We start from the raw sequence: 25032 nt of genomic DNA, 5'->3' as shown, positions 1-25032 counted from the left end.
AAGACTTATAAATAGAAAAATTATATTTACTTCTATAAAACATATTTCTTCTATAAAGAAGACTTATAAATAGAAAAATTATATTTACTTCTATAAAAAATACTTCTATAAAAGATATTTACTTCTATAAAACAAATATCTTTAGATTTTAAGGGTAGCCTTCTGTTCTACTGTAGCCAAAGATGATTTACATGGATTAGTAGAAGAGTAAGTCTTTAATACATACACTAGTCATTTTGTGGTAAATGCAAAAATGTACTGTGTGGCTTTTGATATCTAATGTTTTAATAAAACATTAACCAGCAGATAAGAACACTCCTTTTAAATTGGTTTGCAACAGAGCCAAGCAACAGAGAGCCAGACTGTAGTAAGCTTGTGCTTCACAATTCTCTTCAAACATGAAAAGAAATTCTCTAATCATTTTGCACGATGATTCCTATTCCCTATTTTTTTTTTTTCTGGCAACAACAGAAATATCAGTTTCATCTACTCACATTTATAATTGAACTTTTATGGCTACTACAGAAGTTAAGATCGAAGCAGAAAACATAATAATGCTGAACTTATCTCAATGATCTATGAAATACATTTGAGATGTGTGGCTGGATAAAACAGACATTTTTCCTCTCCAAGCTAATGGTAACAGGTCAAATGAGGCCAGATGGAGATCAGGAACAGAAAGGCAAGCTTTCAACAATTTTGTATCATGGGTAATATCATAATCACAAAAGGCAAAAACTTGCAAAGTCTGATGCAAAATACAAATCAGAGATTTAGTTTCCAAGTCCAAACAGGAGACAACTTGCCCAAAGAGATGGACCATGAATTAACTCTAAAAGCCTGATTGAAAAGAGAACTTCTTTGTATTTCAAGTAATCACCTAGGTGTAGCTAACAATACCATTTCAATTTCTTTTTTTTTTAATTTCTTTTTTTTTAATATTTATTTTTGAGAGAGAGAGAGAAAAAAAAAAACACAAGTGGGGAGGGGGGAGAGGAGAGAGCGAGAGAGCGAGCAAGAGAGAGACAAGATAACAGAAAACAGAATCTAAAGCAGGCTCCAGGCTCTGAGCTGTCAGTGCAGAGCCCGAGATGGGGCTCGAATCCAGGAACTGTGAGATCATGACCTGAGCCGAAGTCAGCCACTTAACCAACTGGGCCACCCAGGTGCCCCACAGCTTCAATTTCTTATTATACAGCTCCCAGAATTTAAGGAGATTGGTTTATTCAAAGAGGTAGTGTTCTAAGACTGTTTTAGTGTATCGTCTGTTCCCATGGAGAGCACAGAATGAAAAAGATGTTCTGTTTATACACTTTACAATGTGTATGCAATCTAAAAATAAAAATGCTAGAATTTTCCCCCCAAAGGAAATGGTGGTGGCAGGGACCTTTCAGTAACTGGAGACCCTCTAGCTGATGACAACCAATAAAAACTGGACAAAATACACCTTAAAAATCTTTTTAAAAGCATTAAAGACCTAAGAAGATGATAATAAATCAAAAGACAAAACCAGGAACAAGACGGAAATCCAGAAGGGAGATCTCTGCCCAGCATGGATGGCCACTTGAACGCCAGGGGCATTAGTTAACAGGGAAGAAATGACTGAACAGCTAAGCTGTGCTTCTGGCCGTCTCATAAGGTCATAAGGAACAAAACTGAAGTCTAAGCTCTGCCAAGAGTGGGAAATCTAGTAAAGCACCCTACGCTTTGGGCTGGAACCCTTAACCGTACTCTGGGAGTAAAGATAAACCAGAAGTAAACTAGGCCTTGCAATTCTGACTTGTGTCATTTGATTAGCCCGGAATACCACCAACTCTGAACTTGGATCAAAATGGCTCCAGGTGGCAGAAGCAAACACAAATCTTTTCTCAAAGGGGGGGAGGGGGAAGCACTGTCCTATCTTTAGGTAATTTCTACAAATATTTTCAAATTAAAATAATTAGGGGTATGAAAAGACAAAAGAATTATTAGAAATAATAAGCAAAAGTAATCGTGGCAAAAGGTGACTGGGTTACAGTACTGTAGTTCATCTCTTAAGATCATTCTTTTTTTTTTTTTTTTTAAATTTTTTTTTTCAACGTTTTTTATTTATTTTTGGGACAGAGAGAGACAGAGCATGAACGGGGGAGGGGCAGAGAGAGAGGGAGACACAGAATCGGAAACAGGCTCCAGGCTCCGAGCCATCAGCCCAGAGCCCGACGCGGGGCTCGAACTCACGGACCGCGAGATCGTGACCTGGCTGAAGTCGGACGCTTAACCGACTGCGCCACCCAGGCGCCCCTGTCTTAAGATCATTCTTAACAGAGCCTTGTGCAACTGCAGTAGCAAAGAGCTAGCTAGTGTCTGTGGGACAATGATTCGTGGGGATGGAGGAAGGAGACAGCAGTGGAAGAGCTACAAGAATGAGTCATCGGATGATCACAGTGTTGGAGATGGCCAATATTTCCCTAACACCACTAGAAGTTATTGGTTGAAGAAAGTCTCCCTTAGCTCTTTTCAAAGTAACTTCATGTTTCTACTGTTCAGTCATACATAATGTTTTCTCCTTCCATAGCTAGCCCCAGCAGCTAATAACAAATGATATTCCAAACGGTAGCAGATGTAAGCTAAAAAATGATCGAAATCAGGAACTCTCTTTTTTTTTTTTTTTCTTTTTAAAAATATGGAGTGCTTCATGAATTTGCACATCATCCTTGCACAGGGGCCTTGCTAATCTCTGTATCATTCCAATTTTAAAAGTACATGTGCTGCCAAAGCGAGCGCTAAATTGGGAACTCTTGATCCAAGGTCCTCTGCTACCTGCTCTTTTGGAAAACTATGAATCCCCTGAAACTGTATGTTTTAATAGGGAGAGAGTACAGGAAATTTTCATTCTTCCATCCTCCAGTGCTTCTTTGCTACTTCCTAAAGAAAGTAACGACTCCCGGTAGCCCATAGTCAAGGCTGTAAATTCAAATACTTTCGAGATAAAAGCAGTTTTGATAGATCTGTCATGGCTGGGTTAATGGTAGTAGGAAATGATAAAGTGTATTGAACTGCAGAGTGTACAGCCAATGTGAGGGCATTTTCACCTTAATTTTTAAAAATATGCTTGCCAGGCAGGTTTTTGAACAATTGTCTAGAAAAAGTTGTCTACTATTTTAAGGTTAAATAGAAGTTAGAGGTTAGGATGAAGGTCTAAGTTTTCCATAGTTCTAAGGACTACCTCTCAGTATGGACCAGAGGACAGAAAAGTAGGGAGGAATGGTCCAGGAGATAGATGGGAAAACTAGATCCATGTGAGGCTATCAATGACACAGGTCACTGTCAATCCTCAATTGAGGAAAAATAGCCTAAGTTGGGGAAGATACATAAGAATCCAAAGAATCTTTAATTACTCGACCCATCTCTTAAAAGTGGTGAATCTCTCCTACTTACCCCTTCCTTCTCTTTCAAATTACTGCCTTCTTTAACTCGCCTAGAGCCTAAGTTAAAGGATCAACTTTTAGGGAATCTCTCCAGTTGCAGAGGGGAATATTTAGATGCCTTGCTTGAGGGTATGAAATGGGAGTAAGCAATAATGCAACTTCGGTAGAACACTTTACTCCAGCCTTTCTTGTTAATTTTGGTTTGTTCAGACCAGTTTTCAGATAAAATTATTACCTAAGGCAACAGTCCTAAAGGTTTTATTAATTTTTTGAAAACCTAGGTATCATGCAAAATTTTTTATGTAGGTGCAATTTACTGGAGAGACTGTCTACAAACTTCATTGGTAATCATTTTGCAATATATACATATATGAAATCATGCATATTATATACCTTTAACTTATATAATATTATATACATCAATTATATCTCAAAAAGCTGGAAAATTTTTTTTTAAAAATATGCTTCCTAAAAAACAATAAGTAAATTTATCTAATATTTAATAATCCTGTAGTCTTTCTACTAATAATTTTGGACATAAATAAATGGGCAAAAAGTCGCCCACACATACACAAACATAGTTGTTCTCTCTTTTGCTATTTAGGGATTAAATTTTTAAAAGATTAGGGACTCTACATAGTAATTCATCAGTCTGGCACTTAGCTAAGAAAACAGGCTTTTAAATGCTAATAATCTTCTATCACAACACTCTACTTCTGATTCTCTCCCACTCAAGTGGGAATCACCGCAGAGATAGGATATATAGAGACAGAAAGTACTCATTGCTGGCAACACTTACAGTAGTATTTCCTTGCCTACACAACTGCCTCCAGTGTACAAGAAGTACTATGTGTATATTGATGTATGGTGATGACTATTTGGCTGGGATAAAAAGCAGTATTTGACAAGCTCAAGAATCTTGAATGCTTCACTGAAATCTCTAAGACTGATGTTTCTCACTGAGTGTTCCTTTGGGTTTTTAACTGAGGTTTCTAATGTCTGCTTTGAATAGACATACATTTGAGATACAAATTATGGTAAAGAAGCGTTACTTCTATAATGTGGTATTTCCATATTATTCCCCTACTGGCCTGGATTTCCTCATCCATAGCACAATTTATTCTAATGTGGAAAGCTAGGTATTTATATACTGGTCACAGTAAGGAAAGTATTATCCTCAAAACTCATATTTGTCTAAATAACAAATTTACTCTCCTGCTGCCTTCCAAACTGGGATTTATTCTAGAAACTGAACACAAAAACAGCATGATCTAATCATGTAGGCTTAAAGAGAAAAGCACCATTCTAGGAAGATTTCACTGTACTGTAATAGTCAGTATAGACTGGGAAAGACCTACAGATAGTTATATGAAAAGTAGCAGGTAAGTTTTAAAAATAAAATGGGTAGGAAAGCAGGAATTCTGGTGAACTAGTAGCTAAAATCTTTAAAGATTGGTAGGATCTCAGAGTGTACAGAAGCTGCATCAAGGAAGGGCAGTGACTGGTACAGTCTGATGATGTGAGATGTAAAGCTGAAGTGCTAGGGAAGAAAGTAGGGGAATGGTCTAGAATTGACTCTCCTGGGTTAGCTCTTATTAGAATTTTTTGGGGGTGCGCATCACAAGAATTTAATACTTTCTTCAGTTGTTTGAATGTGGTATTTTCTTTTCATCTCCCTGAGAAATTGAAGAACGAGGGGTCAGGAATCCAGCCTTACTGGTGGTACTGAAGCTATGTGTTTGCAGTAGCTGCCCTTTCTTCAAGGACTCGTCTAACGCCAAAAGATATGCTTATAGCACAAATTGTTCCTTACATCATTCTAATGGTTTCCAAATAATCTGCTGAATGTTTTGGGTGGTGTGTATGTGTTATCTGACACAGGAGCTCTTAGGAGAATTTGCGTATGTTTCATATACTCCTGATTTTCTGTCCTTGATATCTATTACTTATCTCTAGTATTTGCCTCTACTTTTTATTCTGGTATTTTCCTTGTTTGCAAAATGTCCCAATTTTTAATAGTTGCTATCATTTTATAGTTGACCATTGGTTCATTTAGTATTTGTTGAGTTTTAGATAGCAGTTATTGGTCTGGGCACTAGGGATACAGTGATGAAAACGGTGGACAAGTCCCACATCCACAGATCTTGTAATTTAGCGTCATGCATGTAGCATAAACTAACATCTCAGTTCCCTGGATTACAATTCAGGAAATCCTGTTCTAAGTAAGGATATCTGTTCTCATATAGTAAATATAGCTTAAGATGGTAAGTGGATATAGTAATTTTCTATAAGGTATATGATTTGTGCATGCTTTTTAAGCACAAATATGTTTAAATACTGGCCATGTATTGGTGAGAAATAATGTTATACTTTGAAAAAATTTTTTGAATAGTGGTCGGAAAGAAAGGAACAGTTCAAAGGGGGTGGTAAGTTATCTTTGTTCTTTATTCCTTCTTTCTATGTTGATCAAGAAAAACAAATCAGTACTAAGAGATAAATCAGCAAATGTTAGCTGTAGCATCAGAATCTTTTTTTTATTAAAAAAAGTTTTTTTAACATTTATTTTATTTTTGAGACAGCAAGACAGAGCGCAAGCAGGGGAGGGGCAGAGAGAGACACAGGATCCAAAGCAGGCTCCAGGCTCTGAGCTGTCAGCACAGAGCCCAGTGTGGGGCTTGAACTCATGAACCGTGAGATAATGACCTGAGCTGAAGTCAGCACATGACCTAGGTGCCCCAGCATCAAAATCTTAATATGGCACTACGAGACAGATTTTCTAAGCCCAAACCTCATGAAAGTGGCATAAATTACTTTCATTGAATACACTTTTCTATAAAAGTCAAAATCCATTACAGTAAACTTAAAGATATAAGAGCATTGGTTATAAATTGCTTAGTGCAGATTAGTAATTTATAATCAGTAAATAATCTGTATAGATAAAGCAAGGGAAAGACCTATAGACAGTTATAAGAAGGACAGCAGAGAGTTTCTGAATATTAAAAGGGTAGGATACCAGGAATATATGGAATTTTTCTATTGGAATGCGAGGCTGAGAAAGATTTATGCTTCCAGACCATGGAATGGCACATATAAAATATGTAGGGGGAAAAAAACAAGAAAAATTTGTTGCTTGATTTGAACAGCTTTCCTCAAAATTCCAACTTACTCCCTTAAGTATAGATTGGACCTAGTGACTTGCTTCTAGCAAACAGAATATGGCAAAAAGTGATAGGATGTCACTTTTTTAAAAGTTTTATTTATTTAAGTAATCTCTACATCCATGTGGGGCTTGAGCTCACGACCCAGAAATCAAAAGTCACATGCTTTTCCAAGTGAGCCAGCCAGAAGCTCCATCACTTTTGAGATCATACTCTAAAAGCTCGTCCCTTTCATTTTGCTTGCACTTACTCTGCCTTTTGCTTGCTTGCTCTCATGAAGCAAGCTGCCATGTTGTAAGGTGTCCTATGGAGAATCCACATGGAAAGGAACTGAAGGCGACCTTCTGCTAAAAGTCAGTGAGGAACTGAGACCCTCAGTTCAACAGCCCACAGGAAACCGAATCCTTCCAATAATCATATATATAAACTCAAAAGAGGATCCTTCCTCTGTTGAGCCTTGAGATGATTATAACTCAGGCTGTCAACTTGACTGCAGCTTGTGAGTGACCCTGAGCCACAGAGAAGCTAGATTCCTGACCCATGGAAACTGTGAGATGGTAAATGCTGTTCTTTTAAGCTACTAAGTTTTATGGTAATTTGTTATACAGCAATAGATAACTAATACAAGGATCTATTCTCAAGGGTTCTTAATGAAAATAAATAGACTTTAACCAACACTTCCCATAAGTCTCATAAGCACAAATATTGTAACGCACCGCTTCTAGATAAGGAAAAACACATGGACATTGGGCTGCAGGAACTTATACGCAGCTTAGGAAAATAAAACATAAAAACCAACTTTATTTTCAGAAGTAAGTTTATAATACTATATACATGTGACAGAGAAGTTATTAGTCCTAACAACTGATGTTCCAGAAGCTGAGCTAAGTAAATTATGTATATTATCTTATTTAATCACAAACACCCTATGGAGTAGGCAATATTACTATCTTCATTTTACAAATGAGGAACCAGAAGATTAGGAAGATTAAGTAATAAAAGTTACACAGCTAATATGTGGCACAGCTAGAACTGAATCCAAGCTTGTCTGATCCCAGGGCCTGGCTATTTACCACAGTGAAAAACTGCCTCCATTAAAAAACACCAAAACCCAAAACCCATACAACTTAGCATCTATGCATATACAATAGATTGCTTGTAAAAACAACCAATGAGTACAGGGTATAGCTGTAATTTTATCCTCTTTGCAAAGTACTCTAAAAAGGCTGATAGCCTTACCCACAGCATTCTTAGATAAAAAGTCATTAAAGGTTCCAAAAAATTATAATAATTGTAGCTAAGATTTATATAGCACTATGGACCACATGCATAATTGTTTTGATTATTTCACATATTTTAATCTATACATCTTTGCAGCATTCCTATGGTGTATGTAATATTATAATCTCCATTTTACAGATAAGGAAATTAACTATACTTATGGGTGAGTAATTTGCTCAACTTCACACAAACAGTAAGTGACAGAGTTAATATGTGAACACAGCTGCTCTGGCTCTAGGGTCTGTAGTCTTACACTAGTGCATTTTACTCTAAACCAGTGCATTTTACTGCCTCAAAACCGTAAGTTGAACTAGTTTTCAGTTAATAGGAAAACTGTCCTTTTGGATATCTAACTTATGGATCTAAGCACCACATTTATAGGCTAAGTCTTTAGAATCTGTGATGCAAAACACCTTGAGAAAAGTTAATTTAAAAGTTAGTGGGATGAGACTACTCTTCTTTTAAACAATGATAAAATGTAAGTCAGGAAAACACCTAAAAGCGATCAAAGTGAAACACTTTATTCAACAAAGCATCTGTCCATTGAAATAACTTTCTAACATGTTAGAACTTACTACTGGATAAGGAAGTGTGGGGAAGAAAAGCTTTTCATATTCATATTCTAGTTCTTTGGCATGCTTATTTTCATAACCAGTAATCAGGCATTGTCTCTCGTACTTAAAATACACTGTAATGTGTTCAGTTTCTCTCTCTGCTTCTGAGCTCTACTTTCTGTACTGACTTTCACATTGTGATTTGGGCAGTGCTGTGTTTCAGTTATTCCCTTCAGTCCATTTACAAGTCTGTCCACTGTCCAGATTTTAGCTTTTTCTTTTCTTTTCTTTTTTTTTTTTTTCGGTTCTAATAGTTGTGCCATTAACAGCCTCTGTTTCATTTCAACCTTTAAACAGTAATTCTTTTTTCCTTTTTTTTTTTTTTTTTAACATGGGTAACATGTGTCACAGACTACGTTGGGAGTCTGTTATAGAAAGAAGTACATATGTACGTTATAGAATAGTATTGTGTATAATAAGGAGTTTAGAGACCCCCCTAAAGCTCACCAATTTAATTCAGATTAAAAACCCTGATTTATACTTATTGTATTTACAACAGAGTAGACAAAGGGAATATAAACAAAACATAACAGAAGATGTGAATTACAAGACAAAAGCTTCTGGTCTCTATATGCCAATGAAAAACCCTATTAGAAGGTTTTAATATGCAATCTTAAGTATAAAATTCAAAGCAAAACAAATGTAGCATGCCTAACTAAGATTTGATAAGTTTTCAGAAAAAAAGGGAAAGAAGATAAAACAAGTCATCAAGGTTCAAGGAATTATTCACTTTATAGAAAACATTTATCTATAGTGGCTTGTACTTGTGCGACAGAATGTACACTGCTGCTAAGAAATCCAAAGGAAAAATCCTTTACACATTAAAAAACATGTAATATGAATATGTGCCAAATAACTACCATAAAACGCTCTTCCATTCTTGAGTTTCAAATACATCCTAATTTTATTGTCGCCTTAAATAACACTGTCCTTTGAAGGACAGTGCCATTTTAAAAGAGATTGAAAAGGATCTCTTATAAAAAGATTAATCTCAAATGTCTCTGAGAATATTCAGTGTGGATAAAATCCTGCCTGTTTTCAGAACACTAGTCTGTACTTTGGCCCTTAACTCTGCACGTGTAGTCAAAAGTCCTGTAAAACTGTTGACTTGTTCTGCCATGTGTGTCAAGGGTCTATGGTTGAAATGACGCATTATTATAATGTACAATATGAAAACTTAAGAAATGAAGGTATAAATGAAGAGTATCACCATCCTTTAGTGACATCTGATTACCAAAAAATTTCAATACAAATTTGTTTTGCAGAAATTTTAGAAAGTGAACGAAGTGTAATGATATTAATGGATAAGAAAAATAGGGAAGGTGCTCTTATTTATTTTGCCTGAACCAAGCATTTGGCATATATACTAATTTTACTTAAAATTAACAACCCTAAGAGATAGACCTAGCATAAAAAGGCCTATTTTTATCACAAGTTTATAGACAAAGAATTCAAGGTTATGAAGGTTACACGGAGTTACTGCTAGAAGGTAACAGAGTCAGAAATTAAACCAGATCTAATTCTAGAACTTGAGCTCTCATTCCTAACATACGCTGCCCAAGAACAAAACTTAAAACAATCCCACCACCCAGATATACCCACTGCTAACACGAGCATTATCTCACCAATCCCACTCTCTCCTGACTTTCCAACCAAATCTTGATTCCCTTGCTCTTTGGGCAACCCATGTTTTCCCTATGAATGTATATATTCAAGTATCTATACAAATACATATTTGTTAAGTTACAGAAAAACATCATGGTATATACAATGTTACTGTGACAAGAAACTGAGGCACCAAGACATTATATGACATGTTCAGGATCATATGACTAGCAGGGGAGAAGTCAGAACTGAAACACATATATTTAACTAAAGATGATCCTAAATCTTTACATCTTTTCCCCCTGATTGTTCAGAAAACACTTTAACATCCTGTGGTATACATCAGGATTATCACTATAATAATAAAAAAAATTAGTTAGCATTTATGAGCATTTTACTATGAACGAAGCTTTCTGCTAAGTGTTTTATATTTATTAATCTGATTTAAGATTATTACTCCCATTTTTACAGATGAGGAAACTGAAGGTCAGAAAAGGTTAAGAGTCTTTTCTAAAACCACACAGCTAATGAACAGTGCCATAAGCAGGAAAGTTAGAGTGTAGGATGAATCTGTTCTTTTACCTTGGGAATTGTTTTTATTAAAATCACTGATATAAGTTGGTTACCCTAAAAACAGACTACAGCTCAGCTTCATAGTTAAAAACTGAATTTTCTGCTTTTTAATTGAAGGATAGTTAAGGGGTATCTATGGAATTTAAACAGTAATAGAATTATGGGCAATCAATTTCTGGGCCACATTGTGTCCACTTGAAGAGTTCAACAATAAATTCTGCTTCTGACCCTATACAAATCACTTAAATTCTCTAGGTCTTAGTTTCCGCACTGTAAGACGATTACCAAGCACAGTTCACTTACCATCCGCTACACTCTGGTAGGTCAGTTATGTAACACCATCAATCATGTCCATGGTTTCAAGTAAAGAACCAAAACATACTGTTTACTTGTGTTTTTCTCACATTTTCTGCATACAACAAATCTGATTTTGAGGAACAGTAAAACTTAAGTTAGGTATTTTAGAATCTAATGAGATGTAGACTGAATTCCTTAATTTATTAAACAAATATTCTGGATTGACAGCTATGTCCCAGTGTAGCTTTCCCTGGACTTTACAGACCGAATATCTAGTTCTGGTTTGATCCACAATTTCCTTTGTGGAATCAACGTTAAAAACTATGTGTAAGTACACGGGCACAAAAGGACAAACCAAGAGACATATCCCTTTTTAGACACAAAAGCTTTATTCTTCCAACCTAAAATGCAGGCATCAAAAGGCTGGAGTTTAGATAATACAGAAACAACATCCTGAATAATGCCTCAGAGGTCAACAGCAGAGGGAACCCTACAGACTTCCAGCACTATTCACTGGACTGCTTGTAAACAGCCCGCAGCAGTCCTGTGACCAGCTGCCCCTCCAAGCGTGCAAGTTGCATCAGCAGCTTCAGCAGCACCTGGGAATTCTTGAGCCAAGCAAATCCTCAACCCAACCCAGGGTTACTGAATCAGAAATTCTGAGGGTGGGCCCAGAAATTTGCATTTAAACAAGCCTTCCTGGTAATTCAAAAGCATGCTAAAATCAGAAAACCACTGCTGGAGAACCTCTGGTTTATGACTGTTGTGTCTGTGAGATACACTGTTTTCCTAAATTTGTATGTGATCATGAATAAAGCAGATGGACAAGAAGAACAACAGATTTAACTGCATGATACAAATATAAGTGTACAATAAAATATCTCTGTTCTGTTAACATATCCTACGTAAGAGAAATTAAAGAAGAATGGATTGTTTGTTTGCTTTGTGAGTATACTGGACTCATCTGGTTATTGTGAAGTATTGGTACATGAAGAAGGTAATAGCTTCAACGCCCAGGTCACTAATCTTATCTCAGTAGAAACTTATTTTCAGAGAGTTTAATAACTTTATTATAAAAGAGTAAAAGAGTAAGAAGTTTCTGTGCTTTAAACCTTTCAGATAAGAAATGGAGAGAACGAGGAGCATGGCATTTAACACTTTGGCACATGTGTTAGCTTCTTCCCGGCTTTCTGAAAATCTAAACTGAGGTTTAGTTTGGTTCAATTCCAATTCAGCAAAGATTCATATTTGTGGGAAACATACATAAATAATAACGTGGATAAGATTTTTCATAGTGATTCAGCACTGGCATTGCCACAAACAGCAACTACCTTGCCTTCTGCCGATAATAGCTACATTAGATTAAAGATGTCAGATAGGCAATCAGGAAGTGAAAGATTAGTCTCCCTGACATTCTGACTTGCAAATCTGGAAAAGAAAAGGCCTCTGACGGTTTCTCTGCCAAAACTCAAGGCAGGGATAGGGAATTAGTACATTTATTTAGTTTCTTGCACTAAAATTTGCATGAAGAAATGCAAAGCACACTATTCCACTGCCCAGACAGTGTGACAGTACCTCAAAACATGAAAAAGATTCTTTTCACAATGTGCTACCGTGCCATTTAAAGAGCTATTCTGTTCCTTTTAGAAACAGAAAAGCTGGTTCTTAATATATAACCGTGCTTGTTTTAAAAACAGTCCTCTACAACAGTGGATGAAGCCCAGGATTCTGCAGCCTCAAAGTAAAATCCCCAAGGTGTTTCAATATTGAAAACTGATTCATACAATCAATTTCTCTGATTAAGTTTGGCCCAGGTTTTCACCTCGTCTTTTTTTTTTTTTTTTTTTTTTTTTTGGAAACATGTCTCATCTGACTTCAGAGCTCTATTATCCAGACATTTCAGATTAGAGCTATTGACACATTCCCTAGAACTAAAAATTATTTTATTCTGCTGACCCCTAATGCTGTAAATATGTAGTGGTTTCATTCTCTGTGGTTTAGCATCAATTTTAATGAGCAGGAATAAACAAAAGACCTAAAACCAAGTCTTCTAAGGCTCTCTACTAAAGCTCTGGTCTGTATCCTCAACTAGATCTTTGAACATTTCTGACACATCTCTATAGACTCACTGTAGAGTGAGTGTAAAGGATGTTGCCAGGCAACTCATCTTGGTTTGTAAGAATCTAGGCATTGATAATGACTCTGTCTCAGCCTGGCTCCCACAAGAGAAGGGTTTTAGTGAACTTCCACACGTGCTCACAGCCCACAGGCCATTCATGAGAAGAGGTATTTCTAAAAGTGAATGTCCAGGAGTCCAAATTGGGAACCTATAAGGTTTCTTTTCTAATTTAAGTTTAATGTTTCCAACATCACAACTATTTTTTGTAATTGTCCAGAAATCCAATAGGGATTAGAAAAAGTGGGTCATAGATAAAGGACTAGTGTTAAATGAACCTTTTTATTCATATCTTTAATATTCTTGTTTGCACATGGCCAAAGCAGTATTTCTTCAAGTATCTCAAATCACAAAAATCACCCTGAAAACTACCTACCAAAATTATTTTAATTCCTTTGAAAATTATCCTTGAAATGGTTTTCCACACTTAACTCATTATTCTATCAATATTCAAAAAGGATATTCAGTAAAAACTATGTTCTAATATGGAAAATATGCGATCAGTTGCAAAAGGGGTTACGGATACGTTTTTATGAATAATATACATGCTAAACACTGCCCTGCTGGACGGGCCTGCTCCGAACCTCCCTCTGTCAAAGGAGACACTTCGCATGCGTGCTTACCAGGACAGTATGCATCCACGTCCAGTTTCTGAGCTGAAGCGAGGGTTGGTGAGCCAAGCTCGGATTCTGGAATTCGTGGGCTCTCAACAAACTTTGCCTTCCTCAGAGGGGCTAAGGACAAAAAAAGAGACAGAGAGAGAGGGACAGGGAAAAAGGAGAAAGAGAGAGAAAAGAAAACAGAAAGTAAGGAAGAAAGAAAAAGAAAAGAGAAACAGGGAAAGAGAAGGGAAAGAGAGAAACACAGAGGGGTCATGAGTAAGGGGAACAGCAGGCAACAGATGGAAGCACTTAAATGAACGACACACTCTGTCAGACTCAGATCAGGTTACCCTAGTTTTTTGTGCCAGAAAAAAAAATTAACTGCATTCTTCATAGAGGAGATGGGTCTTGTTAAGAAGTCACTGCAAACTGGAAGAGCTAAAATCTAATATTCAAAACCGTGAGCCTAAGTTGTAACTATCTATTACCTTTAGCTACTTTCTCTCTATAAAGCAAAGAGCTTTTTATTTTCCTTTGCCATTAAATACAAGTATTAACTGAGGAAAGTATAGGGCTAAGTTTTAAAATTTGTTTATAATAATTGTAATCAAAGGTTTTCTTTATTCAGAAATAACTACTATAACAGTTGTGATAAATACCATAACTAGGATTAATCTACTTGGCTTAAAAGGAAATCAATCACCTGACTGCTCAGCTTTTAAGGTAAAAAGTCAAAACTGCTAGTGGACTGAGGTATTATCTAGGCCATGCCAGTCTGACACCGGATGCTACAGGTAAAGTAATGTGATTTAGTTACAGATAGAATCACAAGGTCTTCCCCTGGATTAGTAATATTCTATGCCATGGAATCCATTCATTCTTATAAAGAATGAAATAAAAAGTATACTTCACAAATTGAAAGTTTTACTTATTAAAGGCTTGTATAAACTCTATTTATTGATTTTTGGGGGAAGAGTTAAGGAACACTAGTGATATACATTTAAATAATCACTTTAATACATTAAAAGTTAAAATTATGAAGATTAGTTTGGTACTCTCAAACTGAGTTCCATTAAATAAAGTACAACAGGGCGAAAGTGCTTAGCATAACACTGGCTCAAAAGTATCAGTTGAATCTGAAATTGAGTTGTATGTGTTTTATTTATGTCATAACTATAGGTGTCCAAGACATGTGAGTGCTTAAGATCACATTACTTTTTTCAAAAGTTTCTGCATGTTCTTCAAAATCCTCATCCATTACTGATCCACAGAGGATTCTAAGTTATTCCTAAGAGACCCTGTAAAAAGTAATATAAAACTTTGTCATTATACTGGCCAGAATTCTTCTCTATTTTCTCTGGAGGATAAAAATAATGAAGTATTAATAAAATACAGAAAGTACTTTTGAAATGTGCCAATACTCAAAACCTACAGGCAACTAAATCACATTTTAAATCTTAAGATATGTATGTATATTTTAAGTGTATGTTAAAAAACAAAGTAAATCTTGTTACTGTCTCCATAGCAACAAGAGCTAAGGGTGCTAACAGTATGGTTCTCTGCCAAAAGCAAGCTTTAGAATAGCAGAGCTCTCACCTCTGCTAAAACTGTAATAATTGAGCCTATTTTTAACAGTCACTATCACAAATGAAGATCTCAAGTGATTTATATATGCAGATCTGCAGGCTACTAATAGCCACTAGAGTCTCTTTCATTATAATCTCACCAACCAATTCAAAAATAATGAAACATTTTATTTATCCAGTATTGATTTGTATAGAAGAAATTACTATAATTTAATTCTAAAAGCTATTAAGTCCTTTACTAGAATTTTATTATTTTATTTTATCATAGCAGCAGAATACTATTTTACCTGCTGAGTTCTGACAAAGACAGCATTGGTCCCTGCTCAAGGGATACTATATATCTAAAAATCTTAATAACATTTTTTATAATTAAAATAGTAGACAGACAGAAATTAGCAACTTAAGGTAGATATGTAAGGAAGAAACTGAAGGATGGCAGGAGCAATGTATAAGGGGGGGTATGAGGAATGTATAAGAATTATGAGGTGGAGTCAGGGGATTAAAGCAGGATCCTAGAGATCTGTGAAGCTCAATGCCAGGGTGACATCTCGATTTTCCCTTCTCAGGAATTCCAACTGAGGTTATCTTTACAGCTCATAGACGGCATTTGATTCTTCTTTCCTACCTACATACCTATTGTCATCCATGGGATACTATACATGTGTAATAATGACTTTACATGATTTTTTAAGGTAGATTATAATGTTGCTCTCATCCAAATTATAAAAAACCTAGTGCTATCTGTAAGTTAATCAAACACAGGAGGTACAATATAGGTATGACACATTGTCCATAGTCTTAATAGTACTCAGTGGAGAACATAAAAGGTCAGGTTGGAAGACTGGACACAATATTTTGCTCAGAAGCCTAGAATTTTAATATATTTCATCATAAAAAAATGACATATAAGATGAATTCAGCTGGGTACACAAATTCTGTGTCCAAAGGGTTTACCAGATAGTTTTCAAAAAAGTGGCTGAAATGAGATGGGTAGGAGGATTCTAAAACCAAACCAGGTATTTTACTGTGACAGAACATGGTAGTATAGTAGTGAGGGGTTGGGTAGCATAGGAATTAAGGTCTGGGCCCTAAAACCAGAAAGCTTAAGTTAGATTCCATCTCTTCTACTTTTTCCTAGCTGAGAATGTTTCTCTAAGTTTCCTATCAGTTATTTGGACTTAATAACATTACCTACATGTACCATGGGGGAATTGTAAGGAGTATACTAATTAATTAAAATAAATGCTCATGGGGCACTTTGGTGGCTCAGTCAGTTAAGTATTTGACTCCTGATTTCGGCTCAGGTCATGATCACATGGTTCGTGAGTTTGAGCCCCAAGCTGGGCTCTGCAGAGAGCGCAGAGAAAAAAAAAATTTTTAATTAAATAAAATGCTCAGAACAATGTGAGCACATAATAAATCCTCTGTAAATGCTAGCTATTTTTATTACTGTTTTTGCTGTTGTCATCATCACCACCATCACACATTCAGCATGATTTGGAAAGTCTGAATTGCGTGTGTATTGGGAGGGGGGTTAAAACAAAGACCTCTAAGGTGTCATAGGGGAATGACAACAACAGTGATATCACCAACTTTTTTTTTTTTAATTGAGAAGGAAATAATATTGAAGAAAACATGTTATAACTTAGAAGGTGGCAGACTACCCAAACCAAAAAGGCTTAGGTTAGACAATGAGAAGTACGTGTGTAAAAAAAAAGAAAATTACATAGTATGATTTATATCACTGGTTCTCAAAATGTGCTGACCGGCAGCAGAGCATTATTTGGGAATTTGTTAAAAATGGAAATGATCGGACCCCACCTCAGATCAGCTGAATCAGAAACTGCGCAAGTTGGGGCCCAGCACTCTGTGTTTAGCTAGCCCTCCAATGATTCTGATACACGCTAAAGTTTGTGAATATTGGATTAAAGAAAAGTATCTATAAATACCTCATCATAGCAGATCAGTAAAGGGGCTTTCCTAAGAAAAAAGCTGTAATAAGATATAAATCAAGGCCTCATCTCTAGGAGTATTAATGTATATGGTACAAGTTAAGGTTTTGTATTTTTTTTTCCAGTCACTATTTTAGCAGTATAACTGTTGTGTTATGTTTTGTTTATTTTTTAAAGAGTCCCAAGTTATAAGTATCCATCATGTGGGGCCTATTTTGGAGAGGGAGAGCAGTATTTTCTATACTAATTCTCCCAAGATCCCTTGGGGAGGAGACAAAGGGGTGGGCAATAAACACAATCAGATATATCACAAAGGTGTGTTAATGGTGAAAGAGAAAAATCTGCCTCTGTTGGTGCCTCTGTAAACTGGAATGTTGTAGACAATGTTGCAGCACACCTAATCTAAGCAGGTATAAAGGCATTAAAATAAGGATTTTAAGTAACTGAATAACTACTAAAGTATTTGTCTTCGATGAAGTTTTCAAAGCAGAAGGGAATTTTTAGGAAGGAACTGGCACGAGACTCAAATAGTTATGGGAGATAGGTCTGCAGGGAGACCAAATCAAAGCCAGGATCAGGAAAATGAGAACTGAAGGATACATTTAAGATGAGAACAAACATAAAGTACCAAGAAACTGTTTCCACAAAGTTGGTTTTACAATAAAAAGCATATTCAGTAAAATTAATCTAAGACAAATTAATTGTCAAATGTGAGAGCACAGCAAAAAGATTATAGCTATAAGGGAGAAAAAGAAATACAAGGCATCAAGTCAGAGAGGAATAAGTAAAATTATCTCTGTTTGCAGATGACATTCCTTAAATGAAGATGAAGATTCTACAATAAAACTGAGAATAAAACAAACTGAGCAAAATTGCAAGGTCAATACATAAAAATATACTAACGATGAGCAATCCCAGAATGAAATTAAGAAAACAATTTAAAATAGCAACAAAAAGAATACTTAGGAATAAACTTAATCAAGGAAGCTGAAGACTTGTACACTGAAAAACTACAAACTGTTGCTGAAATTAAAGCCACACATAAAGGGAAAGACATTTCTTGTTCATGGATTCAAAGACTAGTACTGTCAAAATGGCAATACTTCTCAAAGTGATCTATAGATTCAATGCAATCCTAATAAAAGTCCCAATGACATTTTTTGCAGAAATAGAAAAATTCATACTAAAATTCATATAGAATCTCCAGGAAACCTGAATAGCCAACCCAATCTTAAAAAGAACAAAGTTGGAGGTCTTATACCTCATTATTTCAAAATTTACTATAAAGCGTACTATCATCAAAATGTGTGGTACTGTGCCATAAACACAGAAATAAACCTCGTGGTCAAATGATTTTACAAAGATACCAAGACCATTTTATGGGGAAAGGATAGTCTTTTCAATAAATGGTTTTGAGAAACTGGATATTTACATGCAAAAGGATTAAGTTGGATCCATATCTACCCCCTATTAAAAAATTAACTCAAAATGGATCAAATACCTAAATGTAAGAATTAAAATTCTAAAACTCTTAGAGGAAAACACAGGAGTAAAATGTTTGAACTGTAGAACTATTAAGGAAGTTAGAGAAAAACAGTGGAAATTTGATCTGGAAAGGGAAAACTGTATTTTAAACAGTTTTTAACAAAGCTTTCACAGGCAGAATCTTATATGAATGTTTGTAACATTTTAGCTCCTAAACATTAGAAAATAAACCTTTAGGTACCATGAATTTCCTGAAGTGGAAGCCTGGGGCAGGGAGAGAAGAAGGAGAGATACTATTTGTGACACTCTTTATTTCCTCCTCCTTAACCCCCACTCAATGCTGGGTTTAATTAATTACTGTTCATGATTGTGCTTAAATGATACAAGCAACACCTTGAAGAAAAGAGGATGCCAAATTTTAGGATGCTAAAATTTACATAACAGTTTATTTTATACTTTTATTCACATTTTTACCTAAACTCACTCAAATTTCATGATTTTTCTATGAGGAAAACATTAACTCTGTTGTAGATGGGAAAATAGAAACCACAAGATCTCTTACTCAAGATCACAGTATTTAAGTGGTAGATTACAAAACCATATCCAGGTCTTTTGAATTAGAATTTTATAGTTTCATTAACAATATTGTTCTTCAAGGTATGGAACTCATTTTAGCGGGAGATTATTTTAAATGATCTATAAAATTGGCAGTAAATAGTAGTGAATTACACAGTATGGTGGGCTGTCCTAGTGCCTACCAACATCCTAGTTTCTATTCTTTTCTAGGCAAAGAGGTGACTGCAATTGCCAGCTCCTGTGAAGTTTAGGACTATGTGACTGGTTCTGGCTTATGAAATGAGAACACAGGTGACATAGGCCCTGCATGATATAGTCTGTCTCCTCCTCTGACATAAAAATCAGAGAAGTCTTCTGTTGAGATGGTACAGATACAAGATTGAAGCAGCTTGAATTGCTGGGTCACTATATAAAGAACAGCTGTCCTGGAGAGTTGCCCAGGCTTGCTGGGTAAACTAGAAATAGACCTTCATTGTGTTAAATACTGAGATTTTTAAGGGTGATGTTATGACAGCACTGTCTAGCTTATTCTGACTAATGAAATGGTGATAATGTTATTTCTTTTTCAATTATGTTTCCATCCTTCTAAATAGGTCCAGAAGAAAATTTTAATACACTAATACTAGCTAATCCTCCTTGTTTTGGGGTTTTTTTCTTCGTTTTTTCTCTTTTTTTTTAAGTAGGCACCACAGCCAGCATAGAGCCCAGCATAGGGCTTGAACTCATGCCTCTGAGATCAAGACGTGAGCTCAAATCAAGAGTCAGATGGTTAATTGACTGAGCCACCCATGTGCCCCAGCTAATTCCTCTTTTTAAGAAGGAGGGAAAAGATTTCCGTATCAGTGCCATTTGTAGGTAAAGTGTTTAGCTAGAATTAATGTTCTGGTTAATATTATAGTTACAGCATGTGATACTGACTTTCCAGTTTGACTAATAATATATAGTTTCTTTTAAAGTAAATTTATCTAAATAAAAGCATGGAGTTCAAAAATATTAGGCAAAAAAGTCTGGTTGTAAGTATGGCAAAAATCATGAAGACACTATGCCAATGAATGAAACTTGAGAAACATGCACTGTACTAAACTGCATCTCAACTGGGTAACTAATTTAAGTCTCTATTTTCCTTCCATTCTGTGTTGAGATGGAGGTGGTATATAATCACACTATAAATGCAGTTGCATTTAAATTGGTATCCAATATGAAGGAATAGAGCTGATGAAGTATTTTTAGGTAATAAGCACAAGCTACTTCAGTCATAATTGAGATATTGGTTAGGCATTAAAGATAATAAGAGACTCAGGAGATAACCGTTATAAATGGTGAAAATAAGCTAAAAAAAAGACTTCTCATATGAATAGATTTATGGTCATTTGGGTGATCTAGTTATTTGATTAGATAATCAGAGAAGTCTCCTCTTAACATTTTTTTTTTTTTTTTTGCCATCTTTTCAGGAGGGCCAATCCAGTTCTATATACTTGTAACAGCCACTGATGGCATGGTCAGAAGTCAAAAGTGGGAAAAAGGCCTTCCTCAGCTGCCACTAAGGTGCTCAATCCTTTGAGGAAGCTAAGGCCAAGGTGAAGTTAGGACCTCACTTCAACTAGCAACTAGCACCATGCCTGACAGCATCCGCCCATCATTTGCTTGCACCATGGCCTCTGCCTTGGGAGCTCACCTGCATCTACTTGGCCCTCATCCTGCATGACGATGAGGTGAAGGTCAGGGATGGTAGTAAGATCAAGGCCCTCATTAAAACAGCTGGTGTAAAGGTTGAACCTTTCTGGCCAGGCTTTTTTACAAACTCCCTGGTCAACATCAACACTGGGAGCCTCATCTGCACCAGCAGGAGGTCCTGTCCCCTCCACCACGGCTGCCCTAGCTGAGAAGATGAAAAGTGAAAGTGAAGAAAGAAGAATCTGAGGAGTCTGATGATGACGTGCGCTTTGGTCTTTTTGACTAATCCCTCCTTTGTAACATATTCAAAAAAAAGCTAAACTCAAAAAAAAAAAAAAAAAAAAAAAAGAAGGTGGGGAAAAAGGCACAGAGCGCATCAGTTATACATAGTACACAACCTCCAAAGAACCTACGCAGGGTATTGTGGTATCCTTAAACAAGTGTGGTATGTCAATACAGAAAAGCTTTATTACTCTGTTAAACTGACAGTAAATCAAGAGGTCGTGCTTACATGTGATGGGTGCTTAGTGGGTTCTAACAGGCATAGTTTCTAAATTGTGTGCCACACTTCCAAGTATGTGAAGGGTGTCTCATCATGCTCTTCATCAAACATGGTGCAGAAAGAAAACCTTGAACAACATTTGCCCCTGATTATTTAGAAAAGAGAAAAGGAAAGGTGGAAAAGATGGAGAAGGGGAGGAAGTATTTTATTTCAGGGAGATGGAAGAAAGGATACAGATTGATAGGGAGATCGAGATAGGATCTAAGAGTATATAGATTAAAGCAGCCCTTCCAATGGTTCAAGAACAAGAGCCAGCAACAGAACCAAAAGGAAGAGAGCAGTGTTTTCGTCTTAACGAACTGGTGTACACAACACACTGGTTGAGAAAGACCCAAGTCTCTCAACTCACGTATTTGTAAAAACCGTCCTCTCCCATACATACACCACACAGTCACAGTACAATCATGTTTCCTCCTTATACAGGGTAGGCCAAGAACTAAAATCTCAGTGGCTTAATACAACACGATAGAGTTCTCACTCAATATGGGTGTTCAGTAGGAAGCTCCTTATCCTAAGATAAGCCTCAAGTTTTCTTGTGGGTTCTCCACATCAAGCTAAAAACCAGAGGTCAGAGGTCAAAGGGGGGAAGAATTGCATATGTGAAGGTTTTATAGCCAGCTGGAATTTGTATACATTATTTATATTCTTATTGTTCAAAATTCAGTCACATAACACACCTACCTGCACAAAAGGCTGGGCTATATAGTTTACTTGTGTGCGGAGGAAAGGGAATAAATTTTGGTGAAAACATATTATTCTTTGCTATATTCTACATCATAGCTTGGAAATTCATGAAAGATACAGAACTAATGAACAAAGCAGCAAATTCTGTGTAAATTTAGCCTTCTTTCTTTTAAATAAGCTGAACATATGTCACCAAAAGTTAGCCTAAATCTATATATTTTTTTTCATTCAAATATAATGCTTTAGATTATAGTGCCTAGAATACTGTCTGTATATGGTAGCTGGTTAATAATTATTTGCTAAATGAACAGTATACAGTAGAAAATCAAAGCAAAGGCAAGCATTACAAATAAGAGTTTTAATAAAACAAATGATTTTAAAAGTGAGTTTTAAAAAGCACTCATGGATATTATAAATGTTAATCACACTATAAATCACCTGAAAGACTCAGACTTTCATAAAACAAACATATAAATCATCATCATTATAATCACACTATAATCATTTAATTTCTAGCTTTAATGACTGGTTTATTTTCCATAAAAAATATTCAACAAAATATGTTAAGAATATAGTTGTGTTAAAAGGGAAACACTAGAAGACACTTAGGCTGTGTACAAGCTCTTCCACATTCAGGGATATTTGAAGGATGCATTAACAGAGGAAGTCAATGTCAGGAAGGCTACGCAGCTGCTTTCTGAACCAAGGCATTTAAGTCACTGGTAGATCAGTCTGATCCTTTTAAGCCTTTTTCTTAAAGCTTTGTTTAGGGAGGTCTGGAGTAGCTTTTTACTCTACTGCTAGCTTCGCCTTACTATCAAAGTGTGTACCTTCTTGGATCTCTACTGAACGCTCCAGGTTTTTAACAAGAATCTCCCATTCCTGTGGGAACTCTAGGAATTATTCAGTTTATAGCTCCCTGGTATTTATTCTTTCTCCAGCCTCATGGAACTTCACCCCACCTATGTGCAACTCAGTATTAAGTTAACAATTCAAAAGGACCCCTCTGCAGAATTTTGTAGTTCCCTTCCTGCTAGCTTCCTATTCTTCAGTACTCTGTAAATTTCAGTTGCCTTGGCTTCCCCAAATTTCTGATCTGTTTCCTCAGGTCAGTAAGACTATCATTCTCTGTTTGAGTTATCCCATTTAGGATAAAAGCCAGGGTTCACCTAGTCCCCTCCACCTTCCTTTCAGGGATCACATTATCATACTGTCAACTGTCCAGTGTCTGAAAACAGCTTTTTCTAGTGGGAGGGCAAGTCCAGGACTGGTTACACCATCATAGTGGGAAGAAGAAGTATCTCATGCTGTTTTAATTTGCATTTTCCAGATGTTTATCATTCACAATGTGGCTAACAAAAGGCAGAACCTTTGTCTCATGTATGGCTGCGGTCTTAGTAATGCTTAGAGTAGTGCAGGGCACAGAGCAAATACTATTATTTGTTAAATGACTTAACTAGTTATGTTTATCCATATACTTTGGAGGTACACGATATGTGTCCTTCATCCATTTAATGCTGAAGACCTAAGAAAATAGGTGATTCTAAGCTGTATCCAAGGTAACTCAAGAGTACGTCTGAACCTCCCATGTAATTTCTATTTTTATGCAACTATGTTGTGCTACACAAAAGGATATACTAGACACATTGATATACAGACAGACCATACAAGCAATAAATATGGAGACAACATGGTGCTCCAAAGAAATGGTTACTCCAAAAATGATCACAACAACTTTTAGGACATTACTATAAGACATACTTCAACCAATTTTGAATAAATTAAATAGAAATTCTCATTTCAAGAAGAAATTGGGATTTAAGTCTTCGTTTACCCATACACATGATTAGAAAAAGGCAAATTACTGTACCTTACAACTCATGGTGTAAACATTATCTATTTCAGTGAATGGCAAACTCAAGGTATATGTGATAAAATAAGGCAATATGGATGTCAATTACCTATTTTAATATTTAGTAATATTGTATTTTGCATATACAAATCAATAATTTGAGTTCAGAAAAGCCTTTTAAATATGCTAACACAGGGGCACCTAGGTGGCTCAGCTGGTTGAGTGTCCGACTTCGGCTCAGGTCACGATCTCACAGTCTGTGAGTTCGAGCCCTGTGTCGAGCTCTGTGCTGACAACTCAGGGCCTGGAGCCTGCTTCAGATTCTGTGTCTCCTTCTGTCTCTGCCCCTCCCCAGCTTGCATTCTGTCTCTCTTTCTCTCAAAAATAAATAAACATTTAAAAATAAATAAATAAATATGCCAACACAATACTCAAATATCAGGGATACCAGATTTCATTTCTATAAATCTGAAGAAGCACTAGGTTTTTGATAATATAAAAAGGAGTTCCAAATTTCAAAATTTTGCTATGCTGGCTTATGCGTGATTACTGGTTTACTGATACAAGCAATTCTATACATTTGTCAGGCAAACTTCTGAATTTTTTTAAAGTTTATTTATGTAAGTAATCTCTGTACCCAACATGAGGCTCGAACTCACAACCCCGAGATTAAGAGCTGCATGCTCTACTAACTAAGCCTGCCAAGTGCCCCACAACCTCTGAATTTTAAAGTAGTTATGGAATATAACTATATTTAAATTTAAAATATTACACAAACATGTTTTATCATAGGAAAATTGGAAAATACAAGAAGCAAAAATAATGCAGCCAAAAATTATCAGAATCCTACTTCTGTTCAAGTTTCAAAGCATTATGGCCTTTCCGATTACTTTATTTTATATAAAATATTAATGCTAACAAAAAACAGCTAAAAATGACTAATGACTT

The 25032-nt window shown here is 36.0% G+C and overlaps 1 protein-coding gene, 1 non-coding gene and 1 pseudogene across 7 annotated transcripts in view; 1 reads left to right on the top strand and 2 right to left on the bottom strand.

The window, feature by feature from the left end:
* The window catches only part of TANC2 (tetratricopeptide repeat, ankyrin repeat and coiled-coil containing 2), a 362078-nt gene that overhangs the window by 157145 nt on the left and 179901 nt on the right, over positions 1 to 25032 (bottom strand). For 3 of the 6 annotated variants that reach the window (XM_049636313.1, XM_049636314.1, XM_049636316.1), the window contains exon 5: positions 13735 to 13845. The exons of the other annotated variants lie outside the window; for them this stretch is intronic. In XM_049636313.1, coding sequence (XP_049492270.1) covers positions 13735 to 13845 — 111 coding nt within the window. The remainder of the gene's footprint in view (positions 1 to 13734; positions 13846 to 25032) is intronic. 6 annotated transcript variants of the gene reach the window in all.
* LOC125927792 (U6 spliceosomal RNA) lies at positions 2657 to 2763 on the bottom strand. The gene has a single exon (XR_007459467.1). It is a non-coding gene; the product is annotated as a U6 spliceosomal RNA (small nuclear RNA).
* On the top strand, positions 14499 to 21419 carry LOC125927607 (60S acidic ribosomal protein P1-like; annotated as a pseudogene).

Source organism: Panthera uncia, chromosome E1, assembly GCF_023721935.1.
Source record: "Panthera uncia isolate 11264 chromosome E1, Puncia_PCG_1.0, whole genome shotgun sequence".
Lineage (NCBI taxonomy): Eukaryota > Metazoa > Chordata > Mammalia > Carnivora > Felidae > Panthera > Panthera uncia.
This window is presented reverse-complemented; position numbering and strand designations above follow the sequence as displayed.